Genomic DNA, 20,795 nt, shown 5'->3' with positions numbered 1-20,795 from the left:
CTACACTCGACAGATCGAGTGAAGAGGCGGAGAGAGACATGTCCCCCGAAGGAGAGAGAGCCATACAAGAGAGCTGACGAGGAGGGAGAAAAGAAGGCGATGTATCCATTACCAGAGGTGTCGAGGGAGAGCTTTCTGATGACGGCTTGGCGGCTTTACACAGCTTCTTCCTCTTCTCGTACCACTCCCACTGCTCCTCCGACCAAGATACACAACAATAACAAGTTAAAGCACGGTCACAATCACGCCCTCGGCCCCTTGTGCAAAGGGGGTCTCCACTTTCACCTGAGCAGAAAGCTCCACACTTCCAGCCTCCCACTCCAGGGCACAATCTTGCATGCTCTTCCTGCAATGCAATACCACAAACTAAAAACAAAATAAATACTTACAGTTTCACTCAAGTACACAAAGAATCAGGATGAAAGTCAAAAAGTACACATGCTATCTCACAACAGAAGCGGGCAGAGAGGTCAACACACGTCTGCACCCGACAGCGGTCAAGAGCAAAGTGGAATGCTTACATCCAGTTGGGCGGGACTCCTGACCATCAGACAAGCAGTTACTGCTGAACTACCTTGTCATTAAATCTTACGACCGGTCCAGCTGGCGCGAAAGTAATTCCTTATGTAAAGGAACGATGGTTTGTATAAAGTGTCAGAACAAAGGCCATTTTAAGCATTTTAATAGGGGTTCTAACTATTTGCGGGTTTTAGCTATTCACAGGGAGGGGGGGTCTGGTACACATCTGTGAATATGAGGGGACCACTGTACTAATATGTAGTAAAATTTCCTAGAAATCAATATGAAATACCATCTGCATAACTCTAAGAAAGTCTTTGTGTTTAAATTTAGAATGGCGAACATACTTGACAATATCAAGACGTTCAATACTATTGTCCAGTGATTCAAGCACGTACACAGATTTGAACGTAGACATTCCGTGTCACATCCGCATTTAGGTGAACCTAATTTATGAAACACAACATTCCAGCTACGCATAACACTATTGACTTCATTCATATTTTCCTGTTTTTTTTTTATTTCTTTATTTTATGGAGATGTGTATTATGATTTTATTTCAGGGGATAATGTAATGTTTCATTTTGATAACCAGCACAACATATTTTAGTTTGGCAAAACAAAAGATGAAAAGAACCACAGATTACCCAACTTTTCAAAGCTATTTCCAGCCAATCAGCTTCAAGGAATGGTCGTGACGTAATCAATAGGCAGGGCTTAGCTGCAAAGCTAGCTGGACTCTACTATAGTTACCTATAGCCAAAACAAAGAAGTATCACTACCACGAATTCTGAATTTTAGCTGCTGGTGCTAGAAACTGTTAGATGTGTAATTACTTGGTAAGTTACCTATGTTAAATAAAAAAATTTATCAGTGACCAATCTCTAAAACTTACAAAATTACCGTGGCAATGAATGAATGTATCTCCCACCTGAAAGATGGCAGATGGGCAGGCCATCAGTCCATGTATCATTATTCCTTATTCCAGTCATCCCAAGTGAAGATGGTTTTATAGCTTGTGAAGGCATCTTAGCTGGCTACACATACAATAATATCTGTGGATAAAACAGTACTGAAGAAAATAAACTAATTTTAATTTTTCAAGATTTTTTCTAAATGTGGGACAATCTAGCACATCAGATAATTCTGCTCATCAATCAATAGTGTAGCAAACCATGCAAGTTAATAAACAAAATTTCAAGAGTAATAAATACATACAATATAAAATCAGTCAATCAATCATTTCCTGTGGCACCCATGGAGATGCATAGGGCCTTAATGAACTCATACCGCCACATTCTGTCCTGGGTTAATGCCTCTAGATCTCCCCAACACTCATCTGCTTACCTCCTCATTTTTCTCAACCATGCCTCCTTTGGCCTGCCACTACCTCATCTACCAAGGGCAACCCACCCTGGTGTATCTTCTGTACACATGGTGGCCTAGCCACTTCCAGTGTGAGAACCAAGCAACTCATTGACCTGCTGTACCCGTTACTTCTCTGATTCTGTTATTTGATATCCTATCCCTCCAATGAATTCCAAATATATTCCAGTCCTCTCTAATTCTCTTCCTGCAAGCGAAGACCGTCCCTTAACCTCAAAAGTTCTTGGCCATGGTTTAGAAGGGTTCTCATTCTTTGCTAGGAAAAGGGGTTTGAAGGAATGGATTGCTGAGTCCTTCTTGAACCCAACTGTGCCTTCCAAAGCTTGCAGTTCACCTATCCTCTTTGCTGAGGCTAGAGCAAAGAGAAACAGAGACTTCCTGGTCAAGTCTCTGAAAGAGGCTGTATGCGGAGGTTCGAATTTGCTAGACATAAAAAATCTTAGGACCACATCCAGGTTCCAACTGGGTGGTCTAGCAGTCTTGGTCTTCGAGGTTTCAAAAGACCTGATAAGGTCATGGAGATCTCTGTCTTCTGCAATATTCAGGCCTCTATGCCTGAAGACAGAGGAAAGCATACTCCTATAACCTTTAATTGTGGAGACAGCAAGCTTGCACTTCTCTCTCAAGTAAAGGAGGAAGTCAGCTATGTCTGTCACAGAGGTACTGAAAGAGGATACCTTCTGAGCCCTGCTCCATCTTTGAAACACCTCCCACTTCAACTGGTAGACGCGTAAAGTAGAGGATCTCCTGGCTCTTGCAATAGCCTTCGCAGCTCTGCGTGAAAAACCCCTCGCTCTGACAAGTCCTTCGATAGTCTGAAGGCAGTCAGACTGAGAGCGGGGAGGTTTTTGTGGTATCTGTCGAAGTGGGGCTGTTTGAGAAGATCGCTCCTGAGTGGAAGCAACCTCGGAAAATCTATCATCCATTCCAGTACCTCTGTGCACCAATCTTGAGCTGGCCAGAACAGGGCGATCAGAGTTAGTTTTGCTCCTTCCGCTGAGACAAACTTCCTCACTACTTCCCATAAGATCTTGAATGGGGGAAAAGCGTACGCGTCGATTCCCGACCAGTCCAGAAGCAGACCGTCTACTGCTACTGCCCTTGGGTCTGAGATTGGAGAGCAGTAGTTCTCCAGTCTTGCATTCCAATGGGTAGCAAACAGGTCTAGGGTTTGGTCTTCCCCAGAGGTTCCAAAGTCTGTTGCACACTTTTGGATGCAGAGTCCATTCTGTGGGAAGGACTTGATCTCTTCTGCTCAGAAGATCTGCCCTCACATTCCTTTCTCCTTGGATAAAGCTGGTGAGGAGAGTGATGTTCCTCTCCTTGGTCCATAGAAGCAACTCCCTTGCTTTCTCGTAAAGGGAGAAGGAGTGTGTTCCTCCCTGCTTTCTGATGTAAGCTAGGGGTGTGGTGTTGTCGGCGTTCACTTGCAACACCGATCCCGTGACCTGAGACTCGAAGTGCAGGAGTGCCAGATGAACCGCTGCCAACTCCTTTTTGTTGATGTGCCAGGACACCTGTTCCCCTCTCCAGGTGCCTGACACTTCTCTCGCACCTAGAGTTGCTCCCCAGCCCAACTCTGAGGCATCTGAAAATAACACTAGGTGAGGGCTCGGTATATGAAGAGACACGCCTTGGTTGAGTCTGTGTGGGTCCAACCACCAACAGAGATCCTGCTTTATCTTCTCTGAGAGATGGAAGGAGTCCGACAGGTCTTGGGACTTCTGATCCCAATTCTCCCTTTTGTTTTCCATGATTTTGAAAGCGGCTTTTAGATCCGCAAGTTCTTTTGCCGAATCTGCAGGATCTGCAATAGGTGAAGAGGCTGAAAAGGAAGGAGAAGTGGCAATTCTTACAAGAGGGGAAGAAGTTCCCAAACTAGGAACTAGCTCATTAGATCTAGAACCACTCAATACTTCTAGAGGAAGCTTTCCTCACTCTCTCTCTTTCTAACTTCTTCAAATAAGTAGTTAGATTCTTCCACTCTCTCTCACTCAAATTCTCGCATTCCTTACAAGTGTTAGTAAAAGAACATTCATACTCTCTGCAACCTTTACATAGGGTGTGAGGATCTACCGAAGCTTTCGGCAACCTCACCTTACAGCCTACATTCACACAATATCTCATCACCATTCTGGCGTCAGACATTCTAAGAAAATTCCAAAGCAAGTCCACAAAAACAGTCCACAAAAGCGTATGCCAATCCAACAATCCAGATATGTCACCAAAAGTCAGTCAAGAAGATCAATTGTCGATGAAAAAAGAAAATCCAGTCAAGAGGAACCAACAACAATGTTGATGGTCTGGGCGACAGAGGAAATCTGATTAGAAAACGAGAATGGTTCCTAGTCCTGCCACCCAGGGCAGGGCGGTAGATCACCTGACCTACCTGTAGCGTGTGCCGCGAAATTTGAATTTCTGTCGGGGACGACGGAGTCTATAGCTAAGTATATATCTGGCAGGGAAGTTGAATGTATAAAAATACAATTTACTTTCAAAAAATTATATTGTTATGATACAATAAAGTTTTGTACATACTTACCTGGCAGATATATACTTAGCTATAGACTCAATCGTACCCGACAGAAATTCAAATTTCGTGGCACACGCTACAGGTAGGTCAGGTGATCTACTGCCCTGCCGCTGGGTGGCAGGACTAGGAACCATTCCCGTTTTCTAATCAGATTTTCTCTTCCACCTGTCTCCTGAGGGGAGGCTGGGTGGGCCATTTAATTGTAAATATCTGCCAGGTAAGTACGTACAAAAATTGATTGTATCATAACAATATCATTTTTGTACATTCAACTTCCCTGTCAGATATATACTCAGCTGATTGGGATCCTTGGTGGTGGGTAAGAGACAGGGGTAAGAGACAGCTAACTACTGAAATAGACAGGAAAACAACATAAGTTGTAGGTAAACATAAAAAACCTTGCTTCATACCTGGTTAGGCGGAAGACTTCATGGCTACTGCCTAGGAGCCTGCTTCGCCTCAAGAGCCTCAGCAAGGTAGTGACCTTATGCTAAGAGTTCTTGAGGATCTGTCAATGGGGTCTTATCCACTTACTCGACAGAACCTGAGGATCTTTGTCAATGGGTGCTAATCCACTTATATGACAAAACACCTTGCCTAATGGCATAATCAAGGAGCACAACACCGATCCCGACCACCTGATCCTAACACCTGGGTTAGTACTGAGATTGAAAGGAGTTATCCCCAACATCCTTTCAAACAACCCTAAAAACTCAACACCAAATAATTAAAAACTAACTAAACTAATTAAGGATCAGTATCAGCTCCCTGTCCCAGCACCGAAGCCGCAGATACGTATGGACCCAGAGAGAAGCATTTCTCGTAAGTTACTCTAACATCCTTCAGGTAGTGGGATGCAAAGACAGAGTTGCATCTCTAGTACGTGGCAGCTAGAATGTCCTTCATTGACATATTTTTATGAAAGGATAAAGAAGTCGCAACGGCTCGCACCTCATGCGCTTTAACTCTAAGCTGCTTGAAGGAGTCATCATGGCACTTCTCATGTGCTTCAGAGATCACACTTCTCACAAAGAAGGCCAGGGCGTTCTTAGACATGGGGTCTCCTGGGGTCCCTCACCGCACACCAGAGACTCTGTAGGCAACCCTTAAGCTGTTACTTCCTCTGAAGATAGAACTTAAATGCCCTGACTGGGCAAAGAGACCTTTCCATCTCCCTCCCTACCAAGGGGGAAAGTCCCTTAACTTCAAAGCTTCTGGGCCAGGGTTTTGAAGGGTTCTCGTTCTTTGCCAGAAATAATGGCTTAAAAGAACATATTGCCGAGTCTCCTTTGAATCCGACACTAGAGTCCAATGCATGGAGTTCACTTGTCCTCTTGGCAGTTGCATTGAATTGAATTTATAAAATTTGTGGCCATTTGCCACGCGCCGGAGCCAAAGGCCATTCAGCGCATATATATCAACGGGATATATTTACTAATAGAAGATACACTTATATAATTAAATCAAATGATTAAAATCAAATTCAAATTAAAATACTCAATTAAATATCATAAAACAAATGGATTTCCTTAAGAAATTTAAAAATCTCCTCTGAGGGAGCACCCTCTCCTAAAATATCTGACAAAGGTTTGTTGGTGAAACCAAACCGACGTCTATGATTAAAATAAACAGGACAGTCAACAAATATATGCCTCACTGTAATGCCAACATTACAATTGGAGCATTGAGGAACCTGCCTCTCTACTCCACTAGTTAAAAGATACCTGTGTGTTAAAAATGTATGCCCTATACGCAGGCGTGTTAAAAACTATACTAGATCTTCTATCCATCCCAACAGAAGGTGACCAGGGATGAACAGAAGGTCTGATCGATTTCAGCTTTAAATTGTTATTTAAGTTGGACCAGTGATTCTGCCACTTAGTCCTACAAAATGATTTAATAAAAAGTTTAAAATCTTCACAGGGAACCCTCACAGAGTGGGAAGCCCGGGAGGAAGCTGCCTGCTTAGCGGCTGTATCAGCCAGCTCATTACCACGAATTCCACATGCGAGGGAACCCAACAAAACTTCACACTGATGTGTTTTCGAGAATGCAGGAGGACCAGCCAATCCTGCACCTCTTGAATGAGTTGATTAGATGGCATCAACTTCTGTAGTGCAGATAGAGAACTCTGGGAATCACAATAAATAATATATGAGTCCCCAGTGCTACCTGCACTAAAAATAAATTTTAAAACACTAAAAATAGCATAAATCTCAGCATTAAAAATTGAGAAGTTAATAGGGAGGCTTTTTTTAATTGTTCTCTCACCGATGATGACAGAACATCCAACTCCATTTGCTGATTTTGACCCATCTGTATATACAGCAATCGAGTTACTATGCTCAGAAACATGGCCAAGAAGCTACTTTTAAGCTGAACACTTGAGCTGATCTTTTTGTTGTCTCTAATTTGGCAAATATCTAAAGCAGGCCTACACATGGAGGGAATTAGAAAAATGTTTGTTTCCATAACCAGTGGAGGAATAAGGCCTACCTCTCTCGCACTGATGTTTAATCTAACTTCAAGGGGCTTAGGTAATGGTTTAGTTGGTGCTCTGTCTACAGGATGTTTTATATACTTAAAATTTGGATTAGACTGAGAGGTTAGTGCTCGTGACAAATATCGGAGACCCTGTTCCTCCCTCCGAATGAAGAGAGGAGGAAAACCAGAATCTACATAAAAGGCTCTTCAACAGGAGAAGTTTTAAAAGCACCTGTACAAATACGCAGTGCCATATTGTGTACTACATCCAGCTTGCCTAACAAGGTTTCACATGCCGAGCCATAAATCTGAGATCCACATAATCAATCTTACTCAAGCATAGGGCCTGATAAATTCTTAATAAAGTAGTACGGTCAGCTCCAAAATTCAGGTTACTAACAACTTTAAGAATATTGCACGGTTGTTTAACATTAACTGCAGTCTCATTTATATGTTCAGCAAAAGTCAATTTTTTGTCAAAAATAATTCCTAAATATTTGACTTCATCTTCATACAATAAAATAGAACCTTCTAAAAAAATAGGTTGGAATCTCTTCCCTTCTACGTGTTCTACAAAAACGTATAGCTTTAGTTTTCTCAGCAGAAATTTGAAACCTTTACTATTAGCCCAGGTAGTAGCAGCATTAATTGCAATCTGAATTTTAGTACAAGCTTCAACTGCAGTAGCTCTACTACACAAAACAACAATATCATCCGCGAATGCTTGACCAGTTACTCCAACAGGGAGATGTTCAAGTAAACCGTTAATGGCAATATTAAAAAAGGTTGGACAAGCACACTCCCCTGTGGAATGCCTTCTTCCTGAAGATACCTCTTGATGAGAAGGTAGACCCAATTCTAACTTTAAGGTACCGGTCAGACAGGAAGTCTTTGGCAAAATTAAAAAAAACATATTGCCACCAATACGCCATTCAACCAGCTGCATTAAAATACCTGCCCTCCAGGTAGTATCAAACGCTTTTTCCAGATCAAAGAACACTGCAATGGTTTGATTTTTGGACTGCAAAAGCATTCTGAATCTCACGTGTGAGACATAATAAGGGATCCAAAGTACTACGATTCTTGCGGAAGCCAAATTGCCTCTTCGACAAACAGGCTCTTTGTTTCTAATAAACCATATCAAATGAAAAGAAAATTCCCCGCATTCGTTCGTTAAAATCTTGAAGACACAGCTTGGTAAAGCGCAATAAGGCCTATAACTTTTGGGATGACTAGGGCGTTCCTTCCGGGTTTTTAAAAAAGGAAACTTATGACAGAGTTTTTCCACCAACTTTTGTATGAAGTCCCTGGAGCCGCCAGAATTCATTTAAAACATCGACCAAAGAATTTTTTTTCTGACTCCAAGGAGGTAAAACTGAGAAATCCATGGCATAAATAATATCAATCTTCTCAAGGTGATGTTGGGAGGAAAGGACAAAGATAAGGGCCTTAATTTCGCAATCGACAATATAAATGGAAGGTTATATGCCTTCAGAAGTTAGAACCAAATAGGCGGATTAAACTATAGTCATGTTTCTAATTATTGGGCGAAATTCAAGGGGAAGTAGTAGTAGTGACTGGGGCCTTGAAATGCTGGGAAAAGAACGTGCCGAAGCAAAATAAAGCCTCTAGCCCACCTTATCTTGCATCCGATATAAACTAACCAAAGTTGATTTTCAAAATCGGCGTAAACGGAGAAGGGGAAAATTTGCCCTAGTAATTTTACGGATTTCTAATCCCAAACCAGCAAAGGGAAGTGGGAGTTATTACTTTAATTCTGATATGTATTAATGAACGGATTCCCTCCTTGCGTTCTTTTAAAGAGCACGCTTTGTTTGGCACGGGAGGTTTTTCTTGTATATTATTCTATTAACTAAGAACAGGACGCCTTCGATATCGCTTGTAAACTTTAGCTCTTTGCAACTTTTCCTACTCAAGGCACATTTACTATTCCAGCCAGGAGGTACCAGATGGACGACCGGGGTTTCCCTGATGGTTTTAGGAATGGACATCCATTGCCCCTCCAATCATTATACTAGCCGAGATATTCGGTAGGACAGCTGAGGGGCAAGGAAATTCTATTGGCCTTCCTTCCGATTGTACTTGGGTAGATTTTCTTTCATACAAGCTGCCAATCTGCCTTCCTTTATCTTCCAACTTGGTAAAGATGGGGAGGGTATATTTTGTACATACTTAAAGATGGATGGAGATAGTTGGTCGCTTCCATTAGAGATTTCAATCCGCACTGACCATTATAGTCTAAATCGTTAAAGCATGTTTGTGTTGAGAACGAATAATTGTTAAGGATCAATTGCTGAACTAGAGTTATGGGCTTTACATTCAAACCTTGTAGGAGAAACCTCGTTGTTCATTAAAACTACATCATTGCCAATCTTTATAATCTTTCAATTATAATGACCGCACGGTGATCACACCTACCTTCCCCCCCCACAAAGTCTGTTTTGCATTAAAATACCCCATCAGGAATGAAAAGGCTGAAGGTTAGTTGGTCTAAAAAGTGATTGCCAAATCTTTCAACCTCTAATTGTTTCTGGATTGCCAGTCATGTCCACCAATCGAGTTTCTAGGCCAGGTTCTAGATAAAGGAGAGCACAGGTGGGACCCATTTAATTGATGAAAAAATCTTGTTCGTTGGCAGCAAGCGTTGCAAGTATGGAGTCTTAAATTTGGATAAACTTTTTGTGGTAAATGATTTGGCCTTTGGACCAATAATACATGTACCAGCCATGAGAAACGTTCACCTAGCAGGTGGTCGGAGGATCTGTGAAAAACAAAATAAAAGTTCTGTTCCACACTATGTTGGAAGGAGAAAACATACCAAGTTTAGTTCTTCTTGCAAACAAAGGGCAGCTAAATTAATGGCCTCATTTGGAAAACAAGGACCCTGGACCTGTTCTCTGTTTGAATGGAAACCTCGTATATTCCACTGACCATAGAGCCATTATTTACTAGTTAGATTTTTTTTTTTTTTTACGTTTTTGGACTTCTTGGATTGGGCTGGTCTGGAAAGACTTGGTCTTGGTTCTTTGTTTCATAGAAGAACTTGGCAAGAATATTTTTTTTTGGTTTTTTCCATCCTCAAGAGACCTGCTATTTCCTCTTTCTTGGGAACCCTACTATGGGTGGGGTGGCGGAATATAGGTGGAGAAGATGAAGGAGTGCGGGGTCTCTTAATTTCTAATAGAGGCACCGTTCTGTGCAGCGTGCACCTGAGCCTTATGAGGTGCACATGATCAAAGGGTCCGTTCATTGGACATACCCAAGATCTAGGCAGTGAAGCTGCCTGTGAGGCTTCTACATCAGAAGCCCGAGAGACCCCCTCCAGAAGCCCAGAGGGAGGGGCCCATGCGGGAGGGGAACAAAGGGCTGGGGCCTTCTTCGGATGAAGGCGGAGATGCTGAACGTACGTTGTCTATTATTTATATAGTTAGTCATCTCTGTTGGGGCTCTTTCTTTGGTTGTTTTTTGATCGTCAGGCTGTTTTTTGCTTGGCTTTGTAATTTTATTGTTTATATAATTATCGGAGCGTATTTATTTTTCCACAGATTAAGTTTCGTTTTATTTTGTGCTTTGTTCGAGCCTTTTTCAGAAGGGGATTAGCTGAAGCTTTTGGCTTTTGAAAGTTGGCATTTCCTAGTTTGATCATTTTTAATCGATTTTCCAATTTTCAAATACCATCAGATTATTGAGGTCTTGGGAACAAAAGTCTTTTTGCCAAGGCCAATACTTAGAGTGTCAGCAATGAAGCTTTTCTCTTATGGGGCTGCCACCTTACTTTTTTAAATGGACTCACATTATCCTTATGCCTTGCAGTTATGATTTTTCCCTTCTTAAACCAATTTATACATAATATTGGATTAGAACATTCGCCTTCCATGCTTTTGTTAAAAGAAGCGGAGGGCAGCAACATAACTGGTTTCGAAGTACCACACCTTTGACGAGCTTGGCCATATCCAAAACAGATATGAAGCATTGGAGGTGGTCTATGCTTAAAAGGTCTAACATGAAATCTCTCCATTGTCAACATATACATAATCAGGAACTTCATCAATAGTGAAACAGGTGAAAAGATAATCATTTCTTGACCTTGGAAACCTTGAAATTTCTTCCACCACTTTATCATCACAACATTTCCAGCAATTTCCCTCGTCAGCAGTTCATATCAGGTTCTTGACTCAAAAACCATCCTCCCTTAGCCAATTAACTAAAAACTATAGTGTGGTTTGACCTCTTTTATCATATTAGTATTTTTCAGTTTAGCGATTTCATTGGGTGGCCTTGTTCTATTAAGACTTGCATGGACCAAAAAAAGCTTGTTCTTTGTCCAAATCTAGTTAATATCTGAGTTGGTCATTGTTCCTACCAATGTTTCTTAAATGTTTCCTGAAGTGGAAAAGATTACAAAACAAGTCTGATTTTGTTGAAACAATCAGCCACCTGGCAGGGTAGAGGGTGTCCTCACCTTTAACGTTTTCCCATCTGAAGTTTCCCTTGACTGACTCTGAGGCTGGATAAAACGGAATCTACTTCAATATTCCTGGGGCATTTTTATGTTATTAATACACACTTTAAATTTTTTCCTTATGTGAACCCACTTGAAAGGCATTCATGGCATTTCTTATTGAGTATAAACTCAATCCAAAACCCTCCAATATGCAAACAATCTTCAGTTTACCACAATACTTAATTAACTTTTAATTTCAAAGACCATATCTTCCAAACATTTTCCATAAATGCAACACAATTTAAATCTGAGGAGAGAGAATCCACATAAAATGGAATTCTCTTACTCCACTACTAGAAACTTTCCGCATAGCCATCGTCCAAAGGTCCTTGCCATGGGTCGGTCTTCTGTACAATTGGAATTTTCTATAGGATTTGGTTCTTGTCCGTGCCAGAGGTCGAAAGAGGAGGGTAGTTGTCAGGACGGTTCGGCATTGTCCGGGGGCGGGAGTTTTATCAATAGGGTCGTTATTCATTAATCTTTCGCTAGAAATTTGAAAAAACCCTACTGCCAAAATCAGGCAGAAAACCAGGCCCCCCTCCCCCGCACCAACCCACTCTTCTCGACCAAAGACACTCAGCAGAAGACTGACTTCCATAATGTCCACTCCCATACCCTACCCCACCCGAATGGGGATAAGCTTCTACCATGAGTGGCCTCAAGTGATAAGCGCAAAACCCGCTTGATAGGGGACTGGGGAGGGACAAATAACTAGTATGCAATCAATCCCCATTCATGTTACAATAGAGGGCACACCGGAAAGAATGCCGATGAGTTCCTACCCGTAGAGACTCATTACCTCCCCGGCGGAATTCCGCAGGCCAAGTCCCCGCCATAGGTAGTTCCAGGCCCCGATTGGGATTATTGCTATGAAATTCATATCAAACATCCCTCAGGGTCCAAACACATACTCGAAGAAGGCGGACCAAACCTTCTTACCAGTTCTCTTGCCATTTGGAATCAAGGAAAGAGCCAAAACTGCGCAAGAGAGCCCAGCCCCTTGACCCAACCCGCGTAAAGAAGTTTGTTTTAGTGAAGAAGGGGGGGGAGCAGCTTAGGGTTGGAGCAACTGAGTTAAAGATTAGAAGAAAGCGGAAACGAAATTTAATAGTAAGAGGAAAATTGAGACCTTTTGGATTCGAACTGGGAGATTTTCTTGACCCAGTTTCGAAAGCCCTCTTGCCCCGCTATGCATTTTTCGCAGCAGTCAGCTGAAAATGCATAACTTTCGTCAAGGCAGTCTCAAATCAAGCAGGGTCTTGGCAGTTGCGGGGAGGGCCAACAGAGGAAAAAATGCATTTCCTCGTTAAGGTCTCATAAAGGAACGCCTGATGAGGAGGTTTCAAAACTTGTCGGAAGTAAGGAATTCTGAGGACCACGTCAAGATTCCAAACTAGGTGGAATAGTGGAGGACCTGTTCTTGGTTTGTTCTCGAATGGGACCGTAAATAAGATCATGTAAGATCCTTGTCCTTCCCGCTATCTTTAGGCGCCCCGCTTATTTCTAAAAGACAGCGGAGAGCATGCTTCTGGTACTCCTTAAATCGTAGATTACACGCCAGATTAGAATTCTTCTTCTCAGAAAGAGAAGGAAAATCTAGCAACTGTCGGTCCACAGAGGTATTGGTGGGGAAAGACTGCTTCCTCCGACCTGCACCATCTACGGAAGACTTCCCACTTCGACTGATACCGCCGTAAGGTTGAGGACCTGGGGCGGGCTCTGGCGATTCCGCGCTGGCAAGCCTTTCGCAAAAAAGCCTCTCGCTCTGATGGAGTCTTTCGATAGTCGAAAGGGCCTCAGTCAGGGAAGAGAGCGGGGAGGTTTTTGTGAAACCTTCTCAAAGTGGGGTTGGTCTGAGCAAGATCTGTCCATTACAGGAATGATGATTCCTGGGGGAAGGAAGTCCACTGTCCATTCCAGTACCGTCTGTGAAACCCAATCTTGTGCGGGCCAAAAGGGAGCGATGAAGAGTCAGTCTTCGTTCCCGTCGAGGACACGAAACTTTCTTATTACTTCCCCCACCAGTTTGAATGGGGGAAACGGCGGGTAAAGCGTCTATGCCCGACCAGTTTAGGAGAAGGGCATCCGACTCTGCCTATGGCTCTCCGGATTTATCTTCGATCGAAGAGCAGAAAGTTTGTCCATCCTTTTGTGGGAAAGTGACGTGGCGAAAAGGTCTATCTGTGGTTTTCCCCACAGGGCCCAAAGTCTTTGAAAAGCTTCGAGGTGGAGGGTCCACTCTGCTGGAAAGACCTGGTTCTTCCTGCTCAGCAGGTCCACTCTCATGTTCTTTTCTCCTTGAACGAACCTGGTAAGGAGGGTGACGCTTCGTTCCTCCGCCCAGATCAGAAGAGCTCTTGCCAACTCTTAGAGGGAGAATGAGTGAGTCCCTCCTTGCTTTCGAATGTAAGCCAGAGCCGTGGTGTTGTCCGAGTTGACTTGGACTACCACGCCTGTGACTTCTGATTCGAAGGACTTTTGGGCTAGATGGATAGCCAAGAGTTCCTTTGAGTTGATGTGCCAGGACACCTGTTCCCCTGTCCAGGTGCCTGACACTTCCCTCACTCCTAGTGTTGCTCCCCAGCCTGACTCCGATGCGTCGGAGAACAACACTAGGCACGGGCTCTGAATCGACAGGGACATACCCAAGGACCTCCCCGAAAGGGCGCTTGAGGAGTGCGACTTTCCTTCTTAACGGAGGGTACAGCAGGTCTAGTCTTCTTAGCTGATTTGACTAACAGATCCTGGGTCGCCTTCTCAGTGAGTGAGTGAGAAATGTCTATCACTAACTGAGAAGGAAAAAGCTGGTTCGAAAGAGGTGCATATTTCTGGGCTCAGTTCGTGTCGCTGCGCGAAATATCCTTTAATCCATTATTTCTAAGGTAAATGAACTAACAAATACCAGAGAATAAACAAAATAAAGAAAAAGGTCAATATAACTGACTCGCTCACCCTCCAAGAGGGTGTCGGTATGAACACTAGGGCGAGTGAGACCACTACCACGAACCTCTTGCCAATAGAAATCTCCCACAACAAAACCCCCACAAGAGAGGAGCCGACCCACAGAACGGGGCAGCAACTACTACTACTCCAACCCACGCTAGGGACTGCCGTGCCTCTGGTGGCCATCCTTTAAGTTAGCATGAACCCGTCCAGACGTAATTTTTGTCTCTGTGCTTTCGTGCCCCTTTTTTCGAGGATTTTGTTTACCAATGGAGCATTCAGCCATCGCATCAGCTAAGTTAAGTATTCCGAAAGGTTCCTACTTAGTTTTTTCCTACCTTGAGTCAGTATTTGCCGTTTTTTAGGTATAAATGCTGATTCTCAGCCGGAAGCATGGCGGCATTGTTCTGCTCGTGTGAGGGTTCGTTCTTGGTCTCCCATACCTAGAACCTTCCCTTTGATTTTACGCTCTATTCCTGTTTATCTATATTATGTTAGGGGATCCAGCCTGCATTGGTTTATGTCATGCATGCATGTCTTTCTTTACCTTACTTAGGCATTATCTCTTCTATCCAGACCCAAGCCATAGCTCTTAGTATCGGACCCGGCTAGCTTTGAGTGGTAGACTTTCTCTCGGGTTAGTCGTACCACTCCTGGATTTTTTTTTTTTCTCTACTGCTTTATTTCCCTCCCCTACTTTGATTTTGATTTAAGTATTTATGTGATTTTATTTGATTTTGGTTAGCCTAGGGCGTCTGGTACGTTATCGTAGCCTAGGTTTATTATATCATGGTCCCCATTAGTTTTGTTGCTTCCTTTTATCAGTTTTGTTGCATCTACGATGGCATCTCGCTGATCAGTTTGGTTGCATTACCCTAGGACTATAGATTTCGTTGTTTTTATCGTGTTACCGTTTTCGTGGTCACCATGTGATCGCGATACAGCCAGACGCCCGTCCAGTCACCCTGCCTCCTCCCGCTCTCCCACTAGAGCTGGGGGGAGGGAGGTCCGTCCTTGCTCGCTCACCCGGGCCTGTCTCCCTCTCCCTCCCTACGCGGAGGGAGTAGGGGAGGCTGGACAGACCACGGTGGGACTGGGTTCGTTTTTTTTTTTTTTTTTTTTTTTTTTTTTTTTTTTTTTTTTTTTTTTTTTTTTTTTTTTTTTTTTTTTTTTTTTTTTTTTTTTTTTTTTTTTTTTACCGTGTGTCTCTCGCTTGCACGGTGCTTTGTTGTGACGAGGTAGGGGGATGGCCCCTCCTCTCCTTTGTTGCTCCGTGCCCGATGTTTGCTCGAGTTCTGTTTCGCCCTCTCGCCCTTCCCGGATTGTCGGTGCTCTATTTTCTTTCCTGGAAGCTCCGTCGATCACGAGGGAGGGAGCTGGTTCCCCGCTTGCATGCGGACCTCAGGCGTGCAGTTGGTCTCATTTACCTAACCATCCCGTCTCGTCGGTACAAACGGGAGACGGATACCACCGCGATTCGGAATCATTTCCGGAATTTAGAGCTATTTTATGCTTAAGTTTATCATAAGTTTATTTAAGCTATCATAAGTTTAATTTAAGCTAGCTTTAAGCTGGGTCCCTCCCTTACCTCTGTTTTAGACACCGGATCACACCGGAGTTATAGCCTATTCAGGCGGTAGGGGAGGGGTTATGCCCAAAAAATTTTTCACTCTCCGGCATGCTTCGGAGTTCTAATTTAGCCTGTAAGTGATGTCTTTTATGGTACTCATGTATCCTTCCACTTACAGACCACCAACTGCGCAGCATCCGAAATGCAACGCCATGCTCCAGGACCCTGCGGGCATGAAGTCTGTAGGTCCCACGCTCCGTGCGCGACTCCGCATGGGAATCTGCAGGTCTGGTACCACGAGACCTGTAAACAATTTGTTATGAATCTCGTGGGTCATGTTCTTAGACGGGGTAAGTATTTCCACTGTATACATGAACTGTAAATACTGTACTAGATCTTAAGTTTAATTTTAGTAATTTCTTTTAAGCTTAAGCTCCTTATATGTGTGAATTACATCCCCAAATTTTATTAGGTTTAGCCCGGGTTTTAGTTTAAGGTTGAATGTCAATTTTTAAACTTAAAACTAATAAAACGCCCTCTTCTTTCCAGGCTGCTGTGGTTAGACGAGACCGCCCTTGCAACCCTGAGGGCTTGGGTCGGCGGCTTCGGCAAAAACGGCGCCAAGGACAGCCCTACAATCCTTGAGAAGAGGATGGCTGTCCTGCTGTTCCCCGGCGGCAAGTCGACGGGTACGTCGACCCGGCAGAAGCAGCCCCGCCCGGACTATGGCGGCGATCCATCAACAGATCGCTGCGTTGATGAAGGAACCAGGCCAGGATATCTCGTCGGAAGTCGCGACACTGGACTTAAATGTAGAACCAATGGTAGGTTGTTGACGACCTGTGTCGAGGTAGGTACGTTGGACGCCCAAAAGGCTTCCCTTGGGCGCCGCCACTGGATCTTCTTCTCCTGCTACTTCTCCCGGCTTCTTTCCAAGGCTTTACAGGAGCTGAGCTCCATTATGCTTCACCTAGTGTCGCTTCGGTTAAACCCAAAGTCAAGGGCCAAAGGGTACAGAAAACCCTTAAGTAAGACGTCGTCGTTGTCCAAAAAGAGACTTCGTCGGCGTCATCATCTCGTAAAGACTCCAGCTACAAACCCCGGAGCAGAGAAGTCTAGAAGCTTCTGCTTCAAGCTCGAAGTCCTCGAAAGAGCAGGTCTTCCAAGGAGAGGCCCCGTACTCCGGCAGAGCCAACGGTCTCTCCTCTTCCTTTGGTGCCGATGCCGAGTTATCCCTCCACCCCCCGCATCAGCTCCGGCTTTGGATCCCAACGCTGGGTGATGCAACAAATGGGAGACTTGGTTGGCTCGTTGAGGAATAGCATGGAGCAGATGTTCTCCCGGTTGTCCGAAAGGCATTACATCCCAGGACAAACATAATTGCCGGGACTCAAACCAGGCCCCTCTGGCTACTCCTCCAGCATTCGGTGCTGAATTGCTACAGCTCCCCCTCCTCACGACTCTCTGCCTCCGTTTCTCAATGAACAACCCCTGGAGAGTGGCGTCATACGCCCCTTTCCAGGACGGCCTTATCTCCATCCCAGAATGCGGCACTCGAAGGATTGAGGAACTTCGAGTTCTATCCGGAGGGCCTCCAACGCCGTTCATTGGCTACGCCAGGCCTTACAGACGCGCCATGACTAGAGAGGATAAGGTTCCGAAGGAGACAGTCCTCTACTTTCCCGTGACCAGGCTCAAAGAGAGTGGCTCAGGTGTTTGGAGGAAATGGACCTGTACAAACACTAGAATTCAAGCCTTTAAGAGTCCCTTCACCATTTTTACGATGGATGAAGAACCCCTTTCGTTCCCCTTCTTGACTAAGATAGGCTAACGGTCACCATTCCGGCTGTTCCCTGAAGGGAAGAATCCTTACCCCATTAAGGGAAGCAGACCCCACCTCTCCTTTGCTCCCTTCACTTGGAGATTTGTGGGAGGATCTGCCTAGTACCTTCTCAGCTGCAAGCTCAAGCCAGACTGCGCCATGGACCAGTTCGGCGAGAGGCTACCTAGACTTCCTGACAGCCTCATTCAAGCTGAGTTTTGAGGCCAGTCTAGGCTTGCCAGGTCCATGAATACATGGCAATGATGGAGGTGGTAGCGGCTCTTTCCTATGCTTCTGAGCCGCTCTTCAAGCTCCTGACCAAGTCCCAGACGCACAACGGTCCAGTCTGACTTGTTCGAAGTTCGCGACGGCTAGGGTTAATTGCCGGAAACACGTCCTCCAGGAAGCAACTATTCGGCATGAACCGAATAAGCTGCTTTCCTCCAACATCTGTGGGCAGATGAGGGACCTCTTTCCTGAGGTCTATGGTCGAAGGAGGTCCAGGCTGAAGCAACAAGGCTCAAACCAGAGCCTCAAGGATCGTTGGGGTCTCCAACAGCTAAGAGACGCCAAGATCAACCTGCAAGAGGTAAGACACAGAAGAAACTTAAAACGTTACCAGCCTTATCAGGAAGAAGCAGCAACGTTTTATTACACCCCAGGCTGTTTTCGGACTGTGCCAATTGTACATCAGCCCAACCTTCTACCATCCAAAGCTCAAACTCAACCCATTTATGTTTACCCCTTTCCCCATCAGCCTCAGCCTTCCACCTCCTACGCTGTCTCCCCAGCCTTTAACCAAGTGTTCGAGGGCCAAGCCTTCCAGCACTATGACCGGTTCGGCAGGGGAGGTAGAGCTAGGGGATCCTTTCGTCAGAGAGGATCAGGAAGGTCTCTCAACAGGGGAGGGGAAAAACAACTTCCGTGGAGGCCGCGGAGGTCACTCGACCCAGCAGCAGTGAGAGTTCGAAGGTAGGAGGGAGGCTGTTTCTCTTCCGGTCATCGTGGGGATTCAGCAAATGGGCACAGAGCATTGTGTCAAAGGGCCTGGGTTGGAGTTGGATTGCAGATCCTCCTCCATCCAGACCATTCCTCAACTTCCATCAAAAGAAATAACGGAGTATGCGGGGAGGAGCTCCTCCAGAAAGGAGCAATAGCGAGATCAACAGATTAAAATTTCAGGGTTGCTTGTTCAGCGTACCAAAGAAAGGCTCACTAAAAGAAGGGTAATCTTAGACTTGTCCCGCTTAAACTTGGCCATTCGCTGCGACAAGTTCAAAATGCTGACTATCTCGCAGGTGCAGACCTTACTTCCCCGTGGGGCCGTCACCACCTCTATCGATCTTACAGACGCATACTATCATATCCCTATTGCAAGACACTTTCGCCCTTACCTGGGCTTCAAGCTGGGAGATCAGGCATTCTCCTTCAAGGTAGTTCCCTTCGGTCTGAATGTAGCACCCAGGGTGTTCACGAAGTTGGCGGAAGTAGTCGTCCAACAACTGAGATCTCAAGGGATAATGGTAGTAGCGTATCTCGACGATTGGTTGATTTGGGCTCCAACAGTCGAGGAATGTCACAAAGCCACACTGAAAGTAATTCAATTCCTGGAGTATCTGGGGTTCCAGATAAACAGAGCAAAGTCAAGACTCACTCCAGAGTCCAACTTTCAATGGCTGGGCATTCAATGGAATCTATCCTCCCATACTCTGTCGATTCCATTAGACAAGAGGAAAGAAATAGCGAAGTCAATGAAACAATTTCTAAAGTACAAATATGCTTCAAGGAGAAACCAGGAAAGAATCCTGGGTTCCCTCCAATTTGCCTCAGTGACAAACATCTTGATGAAAGCCAAACTGAAAGACTTAACAGGATCTGGTGCTCACGAGCAAATGTCAGATCCAGGGACAAGTTGATCATCAATTCCACAGATTCTACGGAATCGTCTGCGCCCTTGGACAAAGTTGAAGAACCTGTCCATATCAGTACCCCTTCAGTTTCTTCCTCCGGGAATTACCATCCACACAGACGCTTCACTAAGCGGCTGGGGAGGATATTCTCAGTTCAAGAAAGTTCAGGGAACATGGTCACCTCAGTTCCGCCAGCTTCACATAAACGTATTGGAAGCGATGGCAGTGTTCTTGACTCTGAAGAGGTTACATCCGCCAAAGAACTCTCACATAAAGTTAGTTCTGGACAGCGCAGTGGTAGTCCATTGTATAAACAGGGGAGGCTCCAAGTCAAGACATCTGAATCATGTCATGGTAGCCATCTTTTCCCTGGCGGACAAGTTCAGTTGGCACCTCTCCTCCACCCATATAGCTGGAGTGAGAAACGTCATAGCAGATGCTCTATCCCGTTCAGTTCCTCTGGAGTCGGAATGGTCACTGGACAACAGTTCGTTCCAATGGATTCTCCGGAGGGTTCCAGGCCTGCAAGTAGATCTGTTTGCATCTCAAGCGAACCACAAACTTCCATGTTATGTGGCTCCCAACCTGGACCCTCTGGCTTATGCCACGGATGCCCTGTCCATAGATTGGAAACAACTGGAGAAGATTATGTCTTTCCTCCAGTGAATCTTCTCCTGAAAGTACTGAACAAACTCAGGACGTTCAAGGGTCAAGTAGCTCTAGTAGCTCCAGACTGGCCGAAGAGCAACTGGTACCCTTTGATTCTGGAACTGGGTCTTCGTCCTCTTCGAATTCCCAATCCCAGGCTCTCCCAGTCAGTACAAAACCCTAACTTTATGGACTTCATGAAGTTTGCGGCCAAGAGAGATGCAGATATCGATCCACGAAATATTCTTTTCCTGGAATTTGATAAAAGAGATTCAACTTTAAGGCAGTATGATGCTGCAGTCAAAAAGTTGGCATCCTTCCTGAGAGAATCAGACATTAAAATCATGACAATCAATTCAGCTAGATATCCTGTCAGATCCTTATTTGAAAAGGTTTAGCAGCTAGCACCATTACGACAAACAAGTCAGCCTTGAAGAAGATTTTTCAACTGGGTT

At 44.6% G+C, this 20,795-nt stretch overlaps 1 protein-coding gene across 3 annotated transcripts in view; it reads right to left on the bottom strand.

The window, feature by feature from the left end:
- LOC135198627 (TGF-beta-activated kinase 1 and MAP3K7-binding protein 1-like) overlaps positions 1–20,795 on the bottom strand; it is a 479,012-nt gene that overhangs the window by 394,046 nt on the left and 64,171 nt on the right. For all 3 annotated transcript variants that reach the window (XM_064226386.1, XM_064226385.1, XM_064226387.1), the window contains exon 2: positions 1,451–1,574. In XM_064226386.1, coding sequence (XP_064082456.1) covers positions 1,451–1,547 — 97 coding nt within the window. In that variant the 5' untranslated portion in view covers positions 1,548–1,574. The remainder of the gene's footprint in view (positions 1–1,450; positions 1,575–20,795) is intronic.

Source organism: Macrobrachium nipponense, chromosome 22 (genome assembly GCF_015104395.2).
Source record: "Macrobrachium nipponense isolate FS-2020 chromosome 22, ASM1510439v2, whole genome shotgun sequence".
Lineage (NCBI taxonomy): Eukaryota > Metazoa > Arthropoda > Malacostraca > Decapoda > Palaemonidae > Macrobrachium > Macrobrachium nipponense.
This window is presented reverse-complemented; position numbering and strand designations above follow the sequence as displayed.